The following is a 21,464-nucleotide window of genomic DNA, read 5'->3' on the forward strand; positions in this document are numbered from 1 at the left end:
GGTTGTAAAGATGATTTTGAGTGGTGGGTGATTTTTTTTTCTTTGCATTTACTGATTTTTATGTGTATGAGTATTCTGCCTGCATGTATGTGTGCTATATACTTGCCTGGAGAGCACTGGATCCCCTGGAACTGGAGTTGCAGGTGGCTGTGAGCCACCATGTGGGTGCTGGGAACTGAACCTTTTGCAAGAGCAACAAGTGCTCTTAATCACTGAGCTGTCTCGACAGCCCTAACTAAGGTCTTGTTTCCCTCCCTCCCTTCCCCCCTGGTTGTCCTGGAACTCACTATATAAAGCCACCTGCCTCTGCCTTCCGAGTTCTGGGATTGAAGTCATGCCCCACCATGCCGGGTGAGGCGAGGCGCAGTTTCTTGACCTAGTTGCTTATCTTGCCTTTTACTCCAGGAGGAAGGAAAGCCCTTGACAGCAGAAAGGCAGTCTGGTACCGCAGCCTCTCTGCCTGCTGCCCTGGAGTGCCTGCCCGTGGTGTGTCTTGTGTATTCAGCTTTTTATAGGCCTAAGATGCATTGGAAACTAGGTGGAGGATGGGGTAAGGAGAGCTTATGAGGATGTTGCTACCCCACACACCCACCCCCCACCTTAGACTTAAGATGGCTAACTAGTCGCCCTGTCTGCGATTGGTCTCCTCACCCCATTTTCTTTAGCTCGTTGAGATGTTCTCAAATGAACTGTGACACTACAGTGTCCTCGGTTTGGAGAGCAGGTAGAAAGAGGTTCTGATTTCTTACATAACCCTCCCCTCTGCCAAAGCAGATGGATTAAGGTCTTCTTCCCTGGACATGGTTCACAAGAGCTCTGGAATCAGAGTTGCGAGTCTATCGAGCTGGACCACCTTAAGCAGCAGCTCACTTGGCTTCTGTGAGCTCCCCTTCCACATCTACGGAAAGGAGACCTCAGTAGTTTGTACTTGCTAGGGCAATGGGCTGACATCTATAGGATCCTGAGGTGGTGCCTGGGACTCCCCTCCCTAGTTGTTTTCATTAGTTGCAAGGGCTGGATTCTGTGGATGCTTAGGGGAAGCACCTTCTGGGAAAACTGAAAATGAGGGTGAGTTTGTCGGGAACCTTGGCCCAAGCTGGCTAGGGGCTGGCAGTGGCTCAGGCTGAGCATGGCGGAGCCTGCGAGGAGAGAAGGCTTTGTGTAGCTGAGGTCAGCAGACACTCTGGTGCCGGTTGTAACAATGAGGGTCTGAGGCATCCAGACCGAAGCCTGGAGTGTCCAACCATACCGAGGCCCTGAAACCAGAGGGAGAATTTCACGCTTCCCCAGAGGGACCACCTACTTGCCCAGGAATGGGTTAGCAAAATGGGACAAAGGTGCTGTGGGATGAAACCCAAGCCTGGAGCGTTCTCATCTCTGCTAAATCCCCTCTAAGCCTTCTTGGTGGGGTTTCTGTTTCCCCCTCTTTATCCCAAGTGATTGGGCTTGCACCTGGCTCCATCCATAGACATGCTTCTCCCCTGGGACCTTGTCCACTAATCATAACAAGAAACAATATGCCCCCCCAACACACACACACACACACACACACACACACACACACACACACACACACACACACACACGACTTTACTGCATGTTTCACAATGTCGATCGCACCAGCTGCCCTGAACTGGTGCTCTCGCATTTGCCTGGAGAGCTGTGCACACCCATCAAAACCCTTTGTTCCCACCCCAGACCTGGTGTCATTAGCACAGTGCCACTCAGGAGACCCAAGTCTCCCAGAAATGAGGGTGTTCTAACAAGGTAATTGGCATCTGGATTCCAGCAGAGACCTATCTGGTTGTTTCTCTGCAGAGCTGGCTCAGCCTCATGAGGTTGGTGGCACCCTTGTCCCCTTCTAGGTCAGGCTAAACTTGTTGACTTCAGGATTTAAACTCTGCCCTTGCAAAGTTCAAATTAAACTTGTGGGTCTTTTTTTTTTGTACCAGAACTACAAACAGCATACGTTAGCTTCAGAGAACAGTGGCTTGCTTCCGTTTTTTGTTTTGTTTTCTTGGTGGTGTGCTAGGTTTTTTTGTTTGTTTTGTTTCTTTGGTACTTTAAAAAAATTTTTTTCCTCCCAGTGCTGGGCTCCCAGGTCCTCAGGCTGCTTCTGAGCTATATCCACACCCTACTTATGGTTTATTTTTTTGGTTTGTTTGGTTTTTGATTTTTCGAGACAGGGTTTCTCTGTGTAGCTCTGGCTGTCCCGGAACTCACTCTGTAGACCAGGCTGGCCTTGAACTCACAGAGATCTGCCTGCCTCTGCCTCCCAGTGCTGGGATTAAAGGTGTGCACCACTACTGCCTGGCTCACTTATGTTTTTAACAAGTAGCTGTGTCTTCTGTGGTGTGGATGTCTAAGGCGGTCTACTATCCTGACTAGATGGGTCTTAAAGTCTGTCAAGTGAGGCTGGGGGGAGATGGCTCAGTGGTTAAAGTTGGTAAAGCATTTTTAACACAAGGGTGGAGACCTGAGTTTGAATTCCCAGACCCATATCAAACTGGGTGCACCGAGGAGTCTGTGATCTCATGGCTCCTGGGACTGTGGTGAGATGGGAGATAGAGACAGGAGACATTCCCAAGCTAGCTTGGTATAGACACTGGCACTGGCGAACTACAAAGAGACCTTGTCCCAAACAAGGTGGAAGGTGGACACCATGCTGAGTGTGTCCTCTGATCTCTGTTGGCTCTGTAGTCTGCATGCAACCCTCGGGCGTGAACACACACACACACACACACACACCATACACATGTCACACTCATAACACTTGTAGTGCACACTCATTAATCCACTTCCCAGGTTCCCACTGCTTTGACCTTTGGCCTGTTTTCTCCAAGCCTGTTTCTTCATCTGAGTGATGACTATTGCTTATATCTATCTCATGGACACAGGGAGAAAATATGTTAAATAATAGCCAGACACAATACCTAAGAGGCTGTTAATGCTATTTATTGTCTTGACCATAGAACTATGAGAATTAAAAGAAATAGTATGTTAGGGATATTAACAGTACTTTTCCACATCAACTAAAGCAGGGTTTTCTATCATCATCACCTTGGTCCTTTATGAAAGGTCTACGGGAGTTCTAGAAAGGCTTTTGAAGGATTCCCTAATGGGACCCTGGAGCAGATAGGGGTTGGAGATGCTCTGCGGCAGCCTGATGGTGGGGAAATAGTTAACATACCTGTTTGGTGGGAAATGCAGGAAGGCAACCTTTCCCCTTTCTTTTCCCGGGGTTTTCTGGTAAGCCTAGAGCTGGGCTTGCTCACTCATCCACACCGAAGGACCTCATTCCAATCAGGCCCTGGGGTTTCAGGGAACAATTGCCTTGAACAATAGCCAGAGAACAAGTTCCACCAGTCTGGGCTTTCTGCAACCGAATGCAGCTGTCTGGCTGCGGCGGGGTGGGGGCGGGGTGGCAGAGTGGGATCCACTGGGACTCCCCGGCTGAACTGGAAGGGCTGGCAGGTAAGGTCTGCTGCACGTGGTGTTGACTCTGGGAGTTTAGATAACTGCAGTGGTGTAGTAAGAGGGCAGAGAGGCCGGGATGGTCCGAGGACACAAGTCTGGGGAGGATCCTGCCTCTCATGGACTGCGCCGTGCGATTTATTTTTACAATGTCATTTAGTGCATCTTTTCCTTGAATAAATAGCATTCTCTTTCAAGGAGTCTATTTGAAAAGCTTAATGAATCCTCCCTCCCTCCCTCCCTCCCTGCCTGCCTCCCTTCCTGTAGGTCCTTCAGTAGTTCCAGAGTCAGGGCATGTAAATCTGGGTGGAAAGATCTGAGTGCCTGTCCTTCTAACCTTGCCAGTCTGTTTTGAGTGAGAGGCGAAGTTGTAAATACATTACCACATTAATTCAAGATCCTTGCTGGTTCTGTTGCTTTAAATTCCCCCAACACCCCACCCCTAGCTCAAACTTGCCCTCTCCTGCCCTTGGGGTGATCACTCCCCACAACTCTGGGGCAAAGGCGGAAGTGTGCAAAGCTAAAATAATTTACAACCCTGTTACCTGCAGCTTTCATTCAGACAGCCCACACTTGGGCTGCTGGTAGTGTGCTCAAAGCGGCTGAGTGGCACTTGAATTCCCGACTCAGTGATGTCAGCTGCTGAAACCGGATCTCTGGGTTCATGGATTTTTCTAGTGAAGTTTGGGGACTCTTCTTTCTTTCACATCTGTATCTCCCCCAGGAGTGGCAGAAGCGTATCTGGGCACTGTAAGAATCTTGGTTCTAAGGGAATTGCTGGGCGCTGGCTGCCCTGTGTCCCCTCTCCAGATGTTCCTCTCTGCTTGCCAGGTAGAGGTTTGGTGGTAAGGATGCCGGTTGGCAGGCGGAGGATTTGAACCGCATCGGCTCTGTGGACTTTCTTCCTGATGAGCTGGGATGGGGTTGAATCCCACCTTCTGGGGGAAGTTCTGGGTCCTAAGCATTTGCGGACACCGAGAGTGAAAAGTGTCATTGGCCCAAATGATGTCTGGTGTGTCTGACAGACACGGTCCTTGGCGACCATAAATACCAGGCAGGAGCGAGCCTACCCTGTTTCTGCGTGGATAGACTGTGGCCTAAATGTGAAGTGGCTGTAAAGATTCTATAGTGGGTTTGTAGCCTTTGAGTGGATGACCACGTGGGGCAGTGGGCACGGGCGGATGCTGGATGAGAGAGCAACTTAAAAAGAGACACCTGTCATTGGGCTGCAGAGGTGGCTCCCTGGTTGGGAGCACTGGCTGCTCTTCCAGAGGTCCTGAGTTCAATTCCCAGCACCCACATGGAGGCTCACAAACATTTGTAACTCCAGTTTCAGGAGACACAGTGGGCACCAGACACAAAGTGGTGCACAGACGTACCTGCAGGCAAAACCACACACACACACACACACACACACACACACACACACACACACACACAATTTTTTTTTAAATTAAAAGAAGGTATCACTCAGGGCTACCTGACATGGCATACGTGCAAAACATTGTACCTATTTCTCTGTAGGCTTAAATAAATCAGGGGGTAAAGCACTTTCCCATCGAGTATGAGAGGGGGAGTTTGGATTCTCAGCACCCATGTAAATCCCAGGGGGCAGGGCCAGTCCCAGCTGTTGCTAGGCAGAGGCAGGGATCCCCAGAGCAAACTGACTGATCTAGCTCTGAGTTCAAATGAGAGACATTTGAAATCAGTATATAAGGTCCAGAGTCATTGAAGAAGACTCTCAACATGACGTCGACCTCTGGCCTCCACAACAGACATGCACACCACACACACTACATGGAAAACAACATGAAAATTAAAAAACACCTCCGACTAATCTGAGTGGTGAAGTGAGCAAGGAAGAGGCTGGACATTAGGAGAACAGTGGCCTGATTGGCAGTGTGGCTGAGTGGGCAAGGAGGCCCCAGGCGGGACAACAGTGTACTGATTTGTCTTGGTCTGAAAGGAACCTTCTGGGGTTTAGTCCGGTCTCTTGCTTATTATACAGAAGAGGAGCCCAGAGCCTGCAGAAGATGGGCCTTATCTGAACTCTCCCGGGGAATGGGTCTGGGGACGCAGGAAGAGGCTTGGGCTCTACCCTGTGCATGCTGGTATGAGAGAGCAGGGAGCAAAGAGCCCATGGGCCTGGACTCGGAACAGGGCCAGTCTGTGCTGGGCTCGAACTTGGATGGTGGCTGTAGAAGACCAATTTGGAGTCAGTGCGTGTCTGCCCTCTGCCGTCTCCCTTATTGGCATTAAATTTATATCCCAGGTTGTTCTCACTGGTCCCCAACATTGGGTAGGCAGTCAGTCAGGGAGCACTCTGAATCATGCGTGATCCCAAATCTCCCAGGGTCTGGCAGCTGGAAGGGCTGGCTGATGAGATGGATGAGTAAATGAAGGACATTGGCTTAGAGTTCAAAACCGTTCAGTCTAAAGTTCTTAATGAACAAGTGTTTGGTAATCTGGACGTGGTAGTCCATGCCTGTGATCCCAGCACTTGGGAGGCAGAGAGAATCAGTTCAGGGTCCTCTTCAGCTTTTTGGCAGGTTCTAAGCCAACCTGAGTTACATGAGACCCTGAATTTTTAAAAAAATGTATATGTATGTATTTCTGTTTTATGGACTCCCACCCTCTCGTTGGGTAAAAGTAGATGATTATCTTCAAAGCTGGTCTCTTGTAATTTGAGGTGTTGGGTGGTTCATGGAGAAGAAAGCACAAGCTTGTACATGGCTGGGGAGCGGGGCTTCTGTGTTGACTGTTCCCGCTATCTATGGAAGCGTCCTTGCCGTTGTTCAGCCAAGAACTGCTCGCATGTATCTGTGATCTGTATTGAGATTTAAAAAGAGGCCCAGATGGCTCAGCAGGTAATGATGCGGCCAACCCGACCTGCGTTCACCTCTCAGGACCCACATGGTAGAAGAGAACTGACTCCTTCCAGTTGTCCTCTGACCTCCACACGTGCACTGTGGCACCTACACACACACACAATAACAACAACAACAATAATAATACGTGTAATTTTTAAAAAATTAAGAGGAGGAGCTGGAGAGATGGCTTAGCCCTTAAAAGCACTTGCTGCACTAACAGAGGACCTGAGTAGTTCAGTTCCCTTGTCAGGCAACTCACCACTGCATGGAACCCGCTCCAGGGGATGAGAAAAGGGAAGGGGTGGGGGAGAAGGAGCCCAGGAGCAGGCCAGGTTATGGAAATCCCACCTGCAGGAGGCAACTGGGAGACTGTTTGTGAAAATACTGCTTTTGAAAGCCTTGAAACACAGAGCAAAGGGGACGCCAGAGAAGCCACTGAGGAGCCAGAGGGCGCTCGTTTGTATGAAAATTATTCAGAAAACAAAACTTCCTGAAACAAACAACCAGCCCCAACAACATCCACCAAACCCAGAGGGTCTCACGTTGCCTTGGGTTGCCTTGAGTTTAGTTTGTGTGGAGTAGTCTTGAACTTCTTTTTTTTTTTGTTTGTTTGTTTTTTGTTTTTTTGGGACAGGGTTTCTCTGTGTAACAGCTCTGGCTGTCCCAGAACTCGATTTGTAGACCAAGTCTTGAACTTCCTGCCTCCGTCTCCTCAGCGCTAGGATTATAGGTATGTGCCACCAGGCTCTGTTTATATGACACTGGGGATCAAACCCAGGGCTTTGTGCAAGCCAGATAAGCACTCAGCCAGCTGAGCTACCACTCAGGTCTCCAAATCGGCCTTGACAGAAACGTGTTAACATTAGAAGATGATCTTTGTGCAGCAAGCAGCCTCTTAGAGTTCATGCAGTTTAATACTTGATAAACTTAAGTTTTGGTGTTTAAACCTGGATTTCCTTACAAGACTGATATCTAAGTCAAATATTTCTGTGTAAATTGAGATTATTTCGGGGTTAAAGTGATATCTAAGTGGTTATGGTCACTGGCTGCTGGTGCAGAAGATCCTGCTGGTGCTGGGTTTGTGTTCTCAGCACTGGCATAGTGATTTATAGCCACCTGTAACTCCAGTTCCAGAGGGTTTGACACCCTCTTCTGGCCTCTTGGTACCAGGCACACAGGTGGCACATATATATACTTGTAAGCTAAAGACTCATGCACATAAACATAAATTTTAAAAACCTTTTTACAAAAATATAATTTCTACTTGCGGATTGGGACCTTGTTAATTTAGACTTGGCTGATCAAATTTACCTACACGGTCCTATTTGCAAAGTTAAATTATTAAAACTCTTAGACATTTTAAAATACGTTTATAACTTGAATTCACCTGCTTCCAATAAGACAGATAACACTGGAATAAGCGAGGTCTTTCTAAGCATTTAACTCTTGAGAGCAAATAAATTATGTTAACTTCAGTTGTTAAGTAAGATATTATCATGGATGTTTCAATTCTTTTCTTATTGTTACTTTATGTGTATGGATATTTTGCCTGCATGTATGCAAGTACACCATGCCTATGCAGTGCCCAGGGAGGCCAGATGCCCCAGATCTGTCCTTACAGACAGTTGTGAGCTACCATATGGGTGCTGGGAGTGGAACCCCAATCCTCTGCAAGAGCAGCCAGTGTTCTTAACTGTTGAGCCATCTCTCCAGTCCCTCAATTCTTTTTGTAATCTTACTCTAGTTTTTAAATCTTTCATCTTAATCTCACATCAATTAAAACTGTGAAGCTGGGGCTGGAGAGATTTTCCAGAGGACTCTGGGTATTCATTCCCATCACCTACCTGGTGGCTCACAACTGTCTGTAACTCCAGTTCCAAGGGGCAGCCAACGCTCTTTTCTGCCCTTTGTGGGCACCAGGCACACACACACACACACACACACACACACACACACACACACACACACACACACATACACTGTGAAGACTTACATGCAGGCTAAACACTGATACACATCAGATAAATAAATAAACAAATATGTATAATGGTTTTTCAAGACAGAATTTCTCTGTGTAATCCTGGCTGTCCTAGAACTTGCTATATAAATCAGGCTGGCCTCAAACTCAGCTCTACTTGCCTCTGCCTCCTAAGTGTTAAGATAAAGGGCATGTGCCACCAGCCTGGCATAAATAAATCCTCCCCTCCCACCCCTCTACCCCCCACCCCCCCACCCCCGTGCCCTGGTTTTCAAGACAGGGTTTCTCTGTTTGGCTGTGGTTGTTTTGGAACTTGCTCTGTAGATCAGGCTACCCTCGAACTCACAGAGACCCGCCTATCTCTGCCTCCCAGCGTGCTGGGATTAAAGGTGTGGGCTACTGCCACCCAGCTATAAATAAATTTCTTAAAGATATGAATCCCAAGGGTGGTTTGTAATGTGCTCAAATGTGCCTGTGTGTTCTCTCAAGTGCATAAATGATTAGAGATTAGACCAGCTCACAGGGCTTTCTAAACTTCATGTGTTCACACTGTGGCTTACTGTTCTCTCTAAGCTTTAAAAATCACATTCTCCCAACTCTTGTCATCTCCAGTGGGCTCCTAACTATTAGACAGTTTTTCTTTGTCAGATTTGAGGCTAGAACCCAGGTGTGGCCGAATCCCACTTAAGAATGGCCATTCTATTCCCAAGTGGAAGTGGATCCCTCTGAATCATTGGTCCCCAGGATTTCATACTCAAAATCCCATCTCCTTATTCTGTAGTAAATATACAACTTTTGGATTTTCGTTTTGTTTTGTTGTTCAAGACAGGATTTCTTTATAGCCCTGGTTATTCTGGGACTCGATCTGTAGAACAGGCTGGCCTCCAACTCCAGAGATCCACCGGTCTCTGGGATTAAAGGCATGCGCCGCCGCCACCACCACCCAGCTACAACTTCTGGATTTCTTTCAAGTCCTAACCTTAATCGCTTCTCATAACTTGTTTCAGTATTGATTGCCCAATTTGAGTTAGACTCCGCCTCCCTGTCCAGGTTTCCCTGTACCGATTTCCTCACTGCTTGACTGCCTCCACTGATGTCTTTCCTGCTTAGCTGACATGTTGCTTTCCACATTCTTCCTGTCTGACTCTCAGTTACATGTCTGGAGTCACTTACAAATTACAGTTCCCTGATAGCTGGTTAGTGAGCATGTTTACCAAATAACAAGCCTACGCACTCGCTTTGAGCAGGAACAGAGAGTGTGGTCCTCACACTGCCCTGGGTATATTCTGACATGGTCAGGTGCACCAGCCATACCAAAGAACCGTTCATCCCTCCCACCCATTGTGTCCATGGAGCCCTTGCTCTTAGTCTCTATCCCCTCTACTACGCACATCAACTTCATAGTTCTACATTCTGTGCTACGTTCCAGGCTGACTTTGGAAAGCCCGATGGGCATGCTGAGCAACTGGACCTAACTAAGCCCCTTCCTCTTCCCTGGTCAGCAGACCTACTCGGCATGTAGAGGCAGATGCCTTCCAAGCTAGTGTAACGAACTACAACTTCTTTTGAGGTGTGTGTGTGTGTGTGTGTGTGTGTGTGTGTGTGTGTAGAAAGGCTCTCTCAGCTTTTTAAAATTTCAGCCACCCAATACTTTGAAGGCTTCCTGGCGCCCCTCTTCAAGGTCTTTAGCAGCAGTCACCATGGAAAGTCACATGGGACAGTAACCTGATTAAGTCATTGCCTGAGTATGGGTCTTCTTCCTGCTTTGTGTGACCTTGAACTAGGTTCTTGACCTCCTGGGAACATGAACCATGTCGTATTTGGTGCGTGTAGAGGATGTCATGGGAAGCTGTATGTTGCCACAGCGATGTCCGAATGACTGGATTCTGACCCAGGATCCCGATCTCTCGAGCTGACCTTGTACACAGCCTCAGTTTCTCTAGCTGTACAATGGAGAAATAATAATACCATTGTCACCAGCTCAAATAGAACAGTGTCACACTAACATTGGCATCCTACTTTATGGAATTCACCCATGTTTCAATTCAGCAGGTACTCACTGAGCACTTGGCTGTATACCTACCATCCCACAAACAAATAAGAAAAATATATCATATTGGGGTAATAGAACATGATGGCTTGATAGGTAATGGGATGGCCTTTCTGAAGAGGTGACATTGCCACCGAGACCTAAAAGATAAGGAGCCAATGAAAGCCTTGTGAAGGAAAACAGTCCTGGCTTAGAAAGGACAGACGTCCATGTGGTCAGAGCCAAGTGCACAACGAAGACAGGTCTGCAAGATGGGATTGGAGAGGGACACCAGCCACACCTGGGGGAGGGGAGAGGAGCAGTGACAGCTGGAGGAGACATTAAGGAAGGGAGGACCAGACCCAATGACATGCAGAAGGTCACTCAGGCTGCCATGGGAGGGTGAGTTGAGGAAGTCACAGAGTGCAGGCAGAGCCCAAGGGGACATGCTGCACAGAGCTGCACGTGGATGGATGTATTTTGCAAAGGGCAGTGGTAAGGTCAGGGGCTGGGTTAAGTATGATGGTGTTGGGAGGTGGGAGACAGTGACTGGGAACCAAGGATGGAGGATCATTGCCAGGAGACTGGTCTTGAGCAGGAAGGATCTTGACCTTTCCCTATCAGAAGTTTGGGAGGGAAGAGCCATGCTCTGTATGTACCCTGGGGTATTGTGAAGGCAGAGCTACTGATAGGATGGGCTGGTCTCTGGTGATACTTTCACTCTCCTTCCTCAGACATTTGTTCTAGGGAGGTGTCTAGGAACTCACACAGCAGCTCTCCCGCCCTGCTCCCCAAGGTCTGCAGCCCCTGGAGAAGTGGGACCAGTCCTTTTATTCAGGTTCCCTGGTAGCTGAGCCCCATCTTAGCAGGAGGCCTCTGGGAGACACTAGGTCACAGGCTGGGCCTTTTCTAGACCAGGCTGCTCTAGAAGGTTGGGAAGTTCTGTTGCTCAGGATGTCTTTGTCTTGCCAGCTGGGATGACAGCAGCTCCGTCAGCAGCGGCATCAGCGACACCATAGACAACCTCAGCACGGATGACATCAATACCAGCTCATCCATCAGCTCCTATGCCAACACACCTGCCTCCTCCCGGAGAAACCTGGATGTGCAGGTAAGGAACAGCATGGGTCTTCCCAGGCTCCTCCAGTGTCCCTGCTAGCCCCGGCTTGTGGTGATCGGAATTCCCAGGCTAATGAGAGGAGGATCAGCCTCTGGCATCTAGTCTGTGTCTCCTCTCTGCAGGAAATGGAGGCCAGGTAGTCAGCGATACAGATGGCAAAGCAGCCTTGAACCCTTACTGTTGTGGTGTGAGTGTTAATATTCTGATCCGCCCCTTGAAATCCCACCCCTTGGCGCCGCCCTGTGTCCTGACGGAAAAAACTCCTCTCCCCCACTCCTCCTTCCCCCCTCCTCCTCCTTCCTCCTTCTCTTTCTTCTTCTTCTTCTCCTTCTCCTTCTCCTTCTCCTTCTCCTTCTCCTTCTCCTTCTCCTTCTTCTTCTTCTTCTTCTTCTTCTTCTTCTTCTTCTTCTCTCTCCCTCTCCCTCTCCCTCTCTTTCCCCCTCCCCTACTCCCACAAGGAATGCACCCCCTCTCTTTCCTTCTTTCTCTTTTTCCCTTCTCTCTCCTTCCTATCCTCTCTCTGTCTCTCTAAAATAAATTACATGGCGTTTGGGTTGTGAATGTGTACCCACCGCCATGCCCGCATGGAGTGGGTCACCCGTCAGCCTGCCACTGCATCTGCCCAACATGCCAGCATGGTTCCCTGCACGAGTGGGATACCCTGGCCCAGCCAGCTGGGGGTTTCCCATGCATGCATCATTCATAACAGAGAAGAGACCCTGTTCCCTCCCTGGACCTCAGTTTCAGTGTGTTTTTAAACAAACAAGCAGAGAATGGAGAGAGAACTCAGTTGATAAAATGCAAGCCTGAGGACCTGAGATCAATACCCAGAAACCACATTAAAAAACAAATCTGGGTGTGGTGGTGGCCATGTGAACTCCCAATGCTGCAGAGGCAGGGACAGGTGGATCCCTGGGGCTCATTGACCAGGCAGCCTAACCTCCATAGGAAGGTCCCAATTATGAGAAACCCTATTTTAGAAAAATGGCAGGCAACACTTGAGGAATGAGTTCTCAAGGGTGTCCTCTGGCCTTCACATGTGTGTTCACACATGTTCACACACTGAGCCTTGCATAAGTGCACACACACACTGAAATTTTCAGATAGTAAGCAAAGGGCTGTTCGCTCCCCCGGTGTGAATCCTCTCTGCCACATGAGCCATTGCTGTCTGTGAGCACTGGTCTGATCTCGAGGGAGTAAAACAAAGGTTCAGAACGTTATATTGGGAAGTCAGTATGTCCCAGCCAGAGGTTGGGAACTGTCGGGGCATCTGTGGATCACATCCCTTGCTATTGTGTATTGTGTATTGCTCTGCCTACACTAATCACTCTTATTATAAATAGCATCCCATTTTTTAGAGACAGGTTCTTCTGATCCCCATTCCACATCCCAAGTGCTGGGATAACAGGTGTGACTCACATCTTCCTTTATGCAGCACTGGGGAGCTGAACCTAGGGCTGTGAGGATGCTGGAGACTGTTCTACTCACTGAGCTACATCCCTGGTCCCTTTTCTTGTTTGCCTTTTTTGTTGTTTGTTTAGGGTTTTGGTTTGGTATTTGTTCATTTGTTTATTTTTGAGAGAGGTTTTTTGTTGTTGTTGTTTTGTTTTTGTTTTTGTTTTTTCGAGACAGGGTTTCTCTGTGTAGCTTTGCATCTTTCCTTTGGAGACCAGGCTGGCCTCGAACTCACAGAGATCCGCCTGCCTCTGCCTCCCGAGTGCTGGAATCAAAGGCGTGTGCCACCACCACCTGGCTTGTTTTTGAGAATTTTAATGTGGTCCAGGTTGTCCTAGAATCCTCCTGCTCCTGCCTTAAGAGTAGAGATCCATGTTTGTACCACTATACCTGATTTTAATTTTTTTTTAATTGTATTGTTGCACATGAAAACATGTACCTAGATCCTGAAGGCGAGAAGCTGTGTCTCTGCAGGAGCAAACTATTTGACACAGGTCACCTGTGTGCAGTGTGTCACCGTAGCTGGCAGCCAGTTCCCCTACTCTAGGATTTGACATTTCAAACACAGACAGCTCCATTTCTGTGGACTCAACTTTTGGCGCTCACTGTATTTCTCAGTGGTGGGATTTCACTCCGTAAGGCTATTTTACTGAAGGCGAAGTATGGTCTCATCCTCATGGCTTGTCTCCAACACAAGCTGTGGCACTTCTGGCTTGGGTTAATCACTTGGGGGCTGATATTTTGGGTGAGCTACTGAGAAAGTCTGGGAATACCACCCCCTAAACACCAGCATGTCCCTGTCCCTCTCCCCGCTCCTACCCTCCCATGCCTCTTCCTCCTCAGTGTCTTTTTCTCTGTACAGGTAGGGGCCGTGTTGGAAGCCTCTGTTCCAAGGGTGCCTCTTCTTTGCGGGGAGGTAGGGGTAAAGAAAAGCTGTGTTAGCAATGTGGGGATTGTTTCTACCCTACAGAGACGTAGCTGCACACCACCTGGGCAAGTGTTTTGGCATTGCTTTTGGGGTCACCTGTTACTTCTTGCACTCTTATTTTAGCCAGAAATTGCAGTAGGCGTGCGTGCGTGCGTGCGTGCGTGCGTGCGTGCGTGCGTGTGTGTGTGTGTGTGTGTGTGTGTTGGTGTTGGTGTTACCCAGACAATAAGAAGGGGCACCAAGATTTTGGGGTAAAAACTTTGTATCCTGACCCGAGTGGTAGTTGTGTGAGTATGCTGATTTTCTGGAATTTTTCAAGCAATGCACTTGAGATTCTGTGCGTTACCACATGGACATCCCACTTACAAGGGCTGGAGAAATAGCTCAGTTGCTAAAAGCATAGGTGGCTCTTGCAGAGGACCCGAGTTCAGTTCGAGCACCACGGTAGGAGGCTCTTACTGCCTGTGTGACTCTAACTGCAGGGGATCCCATGCCTTCTTCTAGACTCTGTAGGCACAAGCACATGTATGCTCACACACACACACACACACACACACACACACACACACACACTATAGTGAGTGAGATAGTTTCAGGTCAGCCTGGGCTATGTGATATATGAAACATTGTCTCAATACACACATACACTCACACACACACTCCTAGCATTCATATTACACCTAAATAAATAATTGTATTTAAAAAACGAACTCTAAGCCATACTCCCTGAGAATGATCACCCACTGGTGACCAGACACAAGTTAGTGCCACGCAGCCAGCCTCGGTCCCTGCTGGATACTAAGTATCAGTGTCACTTTTTCTCTTTTCTCCTGATGCTCACTCTGTATTCACATGACAACAGCCACCAAGCTTCTAGGCTGCCCTTAGATACAGAGGTGAGGAGTGGAGGAGGGTGGCCACCTGGAGGGTGGGCCGGCCATAGGAAGTACACAAATCCCCGTGGCACCCCTGCAGATGATGGGGTGATCAGGGCGATCTGGGACACCAAATTGGAAATCCCTCCTGTCTGCCTCCTTCCCACAGCAGAAGTTAGTCTGCAGACCCCGTTGATGCCAAATGAGATGGCTTCCGCACACATGCATCTGAACTTGGTGCAGGCCAACGCCTTGCCTCTTTGACCAGCACTTTGCTTTCTTCTTACGGATGTCGCAGGGTGACGTTTCAAGGCTACTACACAGAGGTCTTAATCAAGATCAGAAGTAATTTTTAAGGGATATGAGGGTTCACTATTAACTGAGTCTGTTATTTGCTCCCTTACAAACCTACACAAATTTAAAATATTAAAATGAGAGCCGAAGTAGGTCTGGGTGGCAGAAATGCTGGCTACAGCATTGGCTACCGACATGCCTATTGTCACGGTGCTTTTAAATGGACTTTTCGTGACATTCCCTTTGTTCCTGTCCAGGGAGCATCTCAAAATATTTGACTCCACATTCTGGCAGCCTTGCGCCTCCTCCCCCACAGGCTGTCAGGAATGCTAAGGGCCATTACCCCTCTTTGAGTGGATTGAGTCTGGAAGATGTGCCTGCACCCTCCCACTCCTTGGTACGCTCTTCGGGGATCTTGTCACACAGTGCTTTACCCTGGGCGAGTGGGCTGCACAGCCCGCCAGGCAAGACACATGAGGCAAGAGAGGACTTGGTATTCCCACAAGAAGCACAGCCTGCCTGGCCTCCCATCTGAGGAGAAGGGAATTTCTTTTCTGGAAAACACAAGGAGCTACCCCGTGTGCTGATGGAAAGAGGAGGAGGCAGATGGAGAAGGTGTGATCAATGGATCTCTGGGAGTGAAGCTTCCCTGAGGGGACTGTTTCCACTGAGACACTGAGGAGCTTTGAAGGTGCCCCACAAGGCCTTCATGGCCTGTTTATGGGTACCCCGAGCCCCTGTGCTCATGGCTCAGTGTGAGAGACAAAGTCCTCTGAGTCAGACCTGAGCCCCTCCGCATGACCACCTCTAGGAGAGCTGGTGAGTCCAAGTGCCAACTGTGGCATCAGAGAGGAGGGTGACATTGAAGTCACGTGCTCTGGGGTTGAGTTTTTCACTCCGTGACACCCTGGGATGATCCAGTCAGACCGACTCCTAGAGTCTCTGCCTTCTCGTCCACAAAATCATGGCCAGCAGACCTGCGCCCTGGGGTATGTCCGCAGCATACCAGCTCTGAACATGCATCTCCCAGAGTGTGAGCCGGTGAGCTGCTCAGAGGCCCCTCTTTTCTCTCTGCGCCTTGCCAGCCTTTCTCTGTCTCCCTCTTGTATCTGTGATGGTAATTCAAAGGGCAGCATGCTGTTGTGTATTTGGCTTGTAGCTCCAAAGCAATCTGCCTTCCTTTCTGCAGCATCTTGTTCTTCGGGCACCGTGTTGGTGCACAGGGTTGTAGCAAACACACTTAAGCCTGTCATGCATTCTTTATACAGTCAGTCCTGGATTGCTCAGAGTCTTCCACAATTTGTGAAAGGCACTAATCCAGGTGCTGGGGTGGTGAGCTGCCTGTGCCAAGATTTTCTTTCATTTTCAATGCCTAAAGTTTTATTCGCTTCGTTTTTTTGGTTTTGTTGTTGCTTTTAAACAAAATTCACAGTGGGCAAAAAATAAAATTCTCTGTCAGTCTATTTACTTACTTATTTTTTTTTACCTCTAAAGGCAACAAAATTATGAGTAATGTGGCCAGGGTTGCTGTCCTATGTGTCCTGGTGTCCTCTGGACGCCAGGCTATCAGGATGGCGGGTTCCCCAGTCTACCTCCCGGGGAGCCACTGCTTCTGACTTCGGGCTAGTTAGTTCTCTGCAAACCTGTGCTTTCATGGAAGGTGTGTACGTGATTGACAACCCAACCTCAAAGGATGAGCTGAAAGTATCTGAGGGTCGCAGTGTCTGGGGACACAAGGGGCAGGTGATGCTGCTGTAATTCTTTATATTTGGGGGGCTCCAACTTAAAGCCCCCCTCAGCATCTTAGCCTGCAGGGCACTTAGTATCTAGAGGCTCAGGCAGCTAAAACTCTGTTTTAGGTCTGCAGGACATGGAGGAGATAAATGCTAAAGAAAGACACAGCGGGACGCTGGGATTCTCAGAGCTGGAGAGTTTGGTGAGGAGAGCCGCTGTTTGTGAAATTCTTCCATGCTTAGCTCTTAAGTTCACCATCAGCTCTCTGTTTGGGGCTCTGTTCAATCCCATCTGACACCCAGTGTAGCAGTCTTAGAGATGGGAAGGAGCACGAGGTCTCACACAGCGGTGAATGACAGCAGCCAGTGCTGGAACTCAAGCCCACTGGGCTCTGAAGCCATTGCCCTTCCCCTTTGGGGCCAGACTTCCCCCTCTGGGAACACTGGCCTCCACTCCAAGGTCCCTCCTGGCTTATCTTCCCTCTTCCCTCTTGCCTGTTGATGACTAAGGAGACATCCAAAGTTTCAAAAGGAGGTGGTGCCACCAGTGTGCTGACCTGCTGGCCTTCCTATTGCAAGCTCTGGGAACCGAGAAACAGACTCCTTCCACTTCCACTTCCAAGAGATACCACCCATGGTTACACATGGCTCCAGAAGGATTTGCTAAGCATGTGTGATTGCAAACCTGTCAAGATGTCCCAGACAAACACCCAGCTGTGCAGAAGGAGGTTGGAAGAGCTCTCACCCTGCACCAAGTTAGGGGAGGGGTGATAATTGGAGCACTGTTCTACCAGAGAAAAGAAGGCCCCAGGTTGGGGACTTGTGCACTCTCTATTATTGATGAAATTGGAGTGTGTCCTAGGGTCTGGCGCAGGGGCCAGGCTGCCCTAGGCCTGGGCTTGAGATAACCAGACTGCCTGTAGAAGGGGGGGTCTGCTAGGTGTGGGTGTTTTTAGTAGGCACCCCGAGGGATGCAGAAGGTTGCATCTCTGGGATTATAGTCAAGGACTGCACTGTACTACAGTGGTTAAATTATGAGCTTGGCAATTGGACAAGTAGAATTCCCACAATGCTTTCCTCAGTGTGTGAGCTTGGGCAAGTTTCTTTTCCACTCAGTATCTCAGTATTCTGTTATTTTCTCATGGGTTTTTGCTGAGAAATATAATGAATTGTATTCTCTCTGTATGTCTCTCTCTTTCTGTTTCTCCCTGTCTCTCTCCCTGTCTCCCCCCCCCCCCCAACGAGGGTCTCATGGAGCCCAGGCTGGCCACAAACTCCCTAGTCAAAGATGACTTAGAATTTCTGGTCCTTCTGTCTCCGTGTCCAGAATGCTGAGATCACAGCATGCCACCTCTCTGGGTCTCTATGCTGTTAGGGACTGGGGGAACCCAGGCATCATGCATGCTAAGCAAGCACTCAGTCGGCTGAGCGATGCCCCCAGCCTCATGCATGTGTTTCCTAAATAATTAGAAAATATATTCTTATTGTAGCCAGGCACGGTGAGTACATGTTTATAATTCTCACACTTGGGAGGCAGAGGCAGGTGAATCTCTTTGAGTTTGAGCGAAGCCTGTTCTTCATGGAGAGGCTAACCAGGGCTACATAGTGAGACTCTGCCTCAAAAAAAAAAAGAAAATCATTATTTTTCTCTGTGTGTACATACACCACGACGAGTGCATGGATCTCAGAGGACAGCTTTGTGGAGCTATTGTCTTCCACCCTTACGTGGGTTCCCAACCGTCTCACAGGCCCCTGGGCCACTTATTTTTAAAAGCATATTAACTTGTGCCTGATGTGCGGTAGTGTCCAGTAAGCTTTAGGTTTGAGTGTCACTGTTATTAACTGCATTACAATGTGATTGTGGGAAAGAGGTCTACGGACATTGAAAAACAAATGCCACAGTGGTCAAGTCTATAAAAAGGTGCTACAACCTCGGGATGTCTTAGAACATATCTGTGTTAGGGTGTGCTCACATGTAAGCTCCATGAGGCAAAGGCTTTGAATATTCTCTGAAGTACTGTCAGTACTGATAGTTTCCCTGGCTCATGGTGGCCATCGCATCTCACAGCCGTACATGTATTTAAGTCTGTGTATTCCATCGCTGCTGCTTTTGATGACCGTCAATTCCACGAAGGAAGGGGACTGATCTGATATTTTCTAAGACACTACCTCCCATGTGGCCAACAGTGAGCATTAAGTTCACTTTAGTTCAGTGAGTGCAGAAGGATCTGGAAGGAAACGGGCTGGGGTCACTGAGTTTGTGTTCATCTTTCAAATGACATCATCATTTTTAAGATGACGGTAATATTGCGTGCCTTCCGACTGGCTTTAACCAACCTGTGCCTGGACTGTCTTGTCGGGTGTACCATACCTCAAGTGTGTAGCAGCTGTGCGTTTGCTTGTTCCCAAACCTTGGTTGAGCTTCCCCTCTGCCCCTCACATGGCTGAGTATGTCTTAGTTGTCCCTGCTCATGACCCGTCTCTGGTACTTGGTATGTGGCTGAGGCTCCGTGTGTGTGTGTGTGTGTGTGTGTGTGTGTGTGTGTGTGTGTGTGTGTCTGCAATGAGTGGGTGGCAGTCACAGGGGATCAGGGGGCAGGTGGGGAGAGAGAGGAGGTTGATCTTCCTCTTCCGGTCTACACTGAGCTTTCATCCTGTCAGCCCTCTATAGGAAGGCATTTGTCCTATTGCACAGCGTGCCTCAGGCCAGGTCTTGCCCAGTTCACAGACATTTCCCACCTTGCCCGCACGGCCCCCTCTAGCAGCCTATATAGGGGGCTTGTTTCTCAAAGTGGTCAGCCCGAAAGCATTGCTGACTTCCCCTTTCCTATTGTACAAACTTCTCCCTTCCAACACCCTCCCCCCAGCCTGAGGTCCCAGAGGCCCCAGAGGCCCCAGAGGCCCCAGAGCATTCCAGCTCCCTTTGTGTCCTTCAGCCTTGCAGTTCATTAACGACACACGCCTATCTCTCCCCGGGCTTCATGGCCAGCAGGACAGGCTCTTCCAAAGAAAGTTGCCTAATTATCTTACTTGTCTGAGGACTGCGGCATCGAGGGGATCCAAAGCTCAGAGACAAAGCTGGGCGGGAGAGGGCATCGTGGCTATTGCCAGCTGAGAGCTTCACAGATCAGATCGGTGGAGTTCACATGCTTGCCCGTTCCCTCTCGGGGTGTTAGACTGTCTGCCAAACTAGATGCAGAGATCTCCCTGCTAGAGGATTGACAGGGAGATGTGGAGCAAAGGGACAGGCAGGTGCCGGTGGAGATTCAGAGTCAGGGCTGGTGGACCCTTTCCCATCACCTCCTCTCTGCTCTGCCCGCTCTCCTCCTGGGGCCCTTGGCCTGCTCTGCCCCGCCCCTTCACTCTTTTCTTTCTCTATCAGTTGTTCCCTGAAAAGAATAAAACTAGAAGATGCTGTGACTTTCTCACCAAGGCAGCAGATGTCTGAGGTTTTGAAAGTCCTTAGGCAGTTCCTGTATGGGCATGGCCTGCATGGGTGAGCTCTGATTCAGTGAGTGTCTGTCCACAGACTGACGCGGAGAAGCACTCCCAGGTGGAGAGGAATTCCCTGTGGTCTGGCGAGGACATCAAGAAGTCAGATGGGGGCTCCGACAGTGGTGTAAAGATGGAGCCGGGCTCCAAGTGGCGGCGGAACCCTTCAGACATGTCAGATGAGTCGGATAAGAGTGTGTCTGGCAAGAAGAATCCCGTCATCTCGCAGACAGGCTCGTGGCGGCGAGGCATGACAGCAGAAGTGGGTATCACCATGCCGAGGACAAAGCCATCAGCTCCCACAGGCACACTGAAGACACCGGGGACCGGTGAGTGGGAGGCCCAAATCATGATGACTTCAGTGGGGACATTACAAGTGGCTTCTTCAGATTGCTGTGTTGCTCACAGCCAGACCATCTCTATGGTGTGTATGAATGTCCCTGAGCATGTGTGTGTGGTATTATGCACACAAATAATGTGTGTATGCCAGTACATGTATGAGTGTGCATAAGGACACCAGAGGATAACCTCAGGTGCATTCCTCCACATCATCATCTGCTCTTTTCACCTTTTTTCTTGTTCTATAATCTGTCTATCTATCTATCTATCTATCTATCTATCTATCTATCTATCTATCTATCTATCTATCCATCCATCCATCCATCCATCCATCCATCCATCCATCCATCCATCCATTCATTTACCTATTATGTTTGTTTGTTGTTTGTTTGAGGTAGGGTCCCACTGTCTACCTCTGGCTGTCCTGAAACTCATTTTGTAGATGAGACTGGTCTCAAAAATCACAAAGATCCTCCCGCTTCTTCCTCCCAAGTGCTGGGATTGAAGGTGTGCACCATTATGCCCAGCTCCACCTTTTTTTTTTTTTTTTTTTTTTTGAGTCTCTCACTGGCCAGGAGATCACCAAGTAGTCTAGGCTAGCTGGTGAGCTATCTCCACCTCTCTCCTCTCCCCCCCCTCCCCAGCACTAGGGTTATCAGTATACCCTACCACAACTGCAAGCACTGTGCTGACTGAGCCAGCTCTCCCAGCCCCCACAACAGCTTCCTTGAAGGTTTCCTTCCTCACTCTTGCTGAGGAGGAATGTGTATGCGAGTCCGACTGTGGTTCCGTGCGGGTTGTTTTCACTGTGTACCAATTGGCTCAATATTTGGCTTCACCACTCATCAGCCAGTTAACACACTAGTCCTAGCTCCTC

The 21,464-nt window shown here is 49.0% G+C and overlaps 1 protein-coding gene across 11 annotated transcripts in view; it reads left to right on the forward strand.

Moving 5' to 3' along the window:
• Nucleotides 1-21,464, forward strand: part of Nav2 (neuron navigator 2) — a 362,047-nt gene that overhangs the window by 275,534 nt on the left and 65,049 nt on the right. For all 11 annotated transcript variants that reach the window (XM_028880150.2, XM_028880151.2, XM_028880152.2 and 8 more), the window contains 2 exons: nt 11,324-11,462; nt 20,286-20,577. In XM_028880150.2, coding sequence (XP_028735983.1) covers nt 11,324-11,462; nt 20,286-20,577 — 431 coding nt within the window. The remainder of the gene's footprint in view (nt 1-11,323; nt 11,463-20,285; nt 20,578-21,464) is intronic.

The sequence above is a fragment of the Peromyscus leucopus genome, chromosome 1, assembly GCF_004664715.2.
Source record: "Peromyscus leucopus breed LL Stock chromosome 1, UCI_PerLeu_2.1, whole genome shotgun sequence".
NCBI lineage: Eukaryota > Metazoa > Chordata > Mammalia > Rodentia > Cricetidae > Peromyscus > Peromyscus leucopus.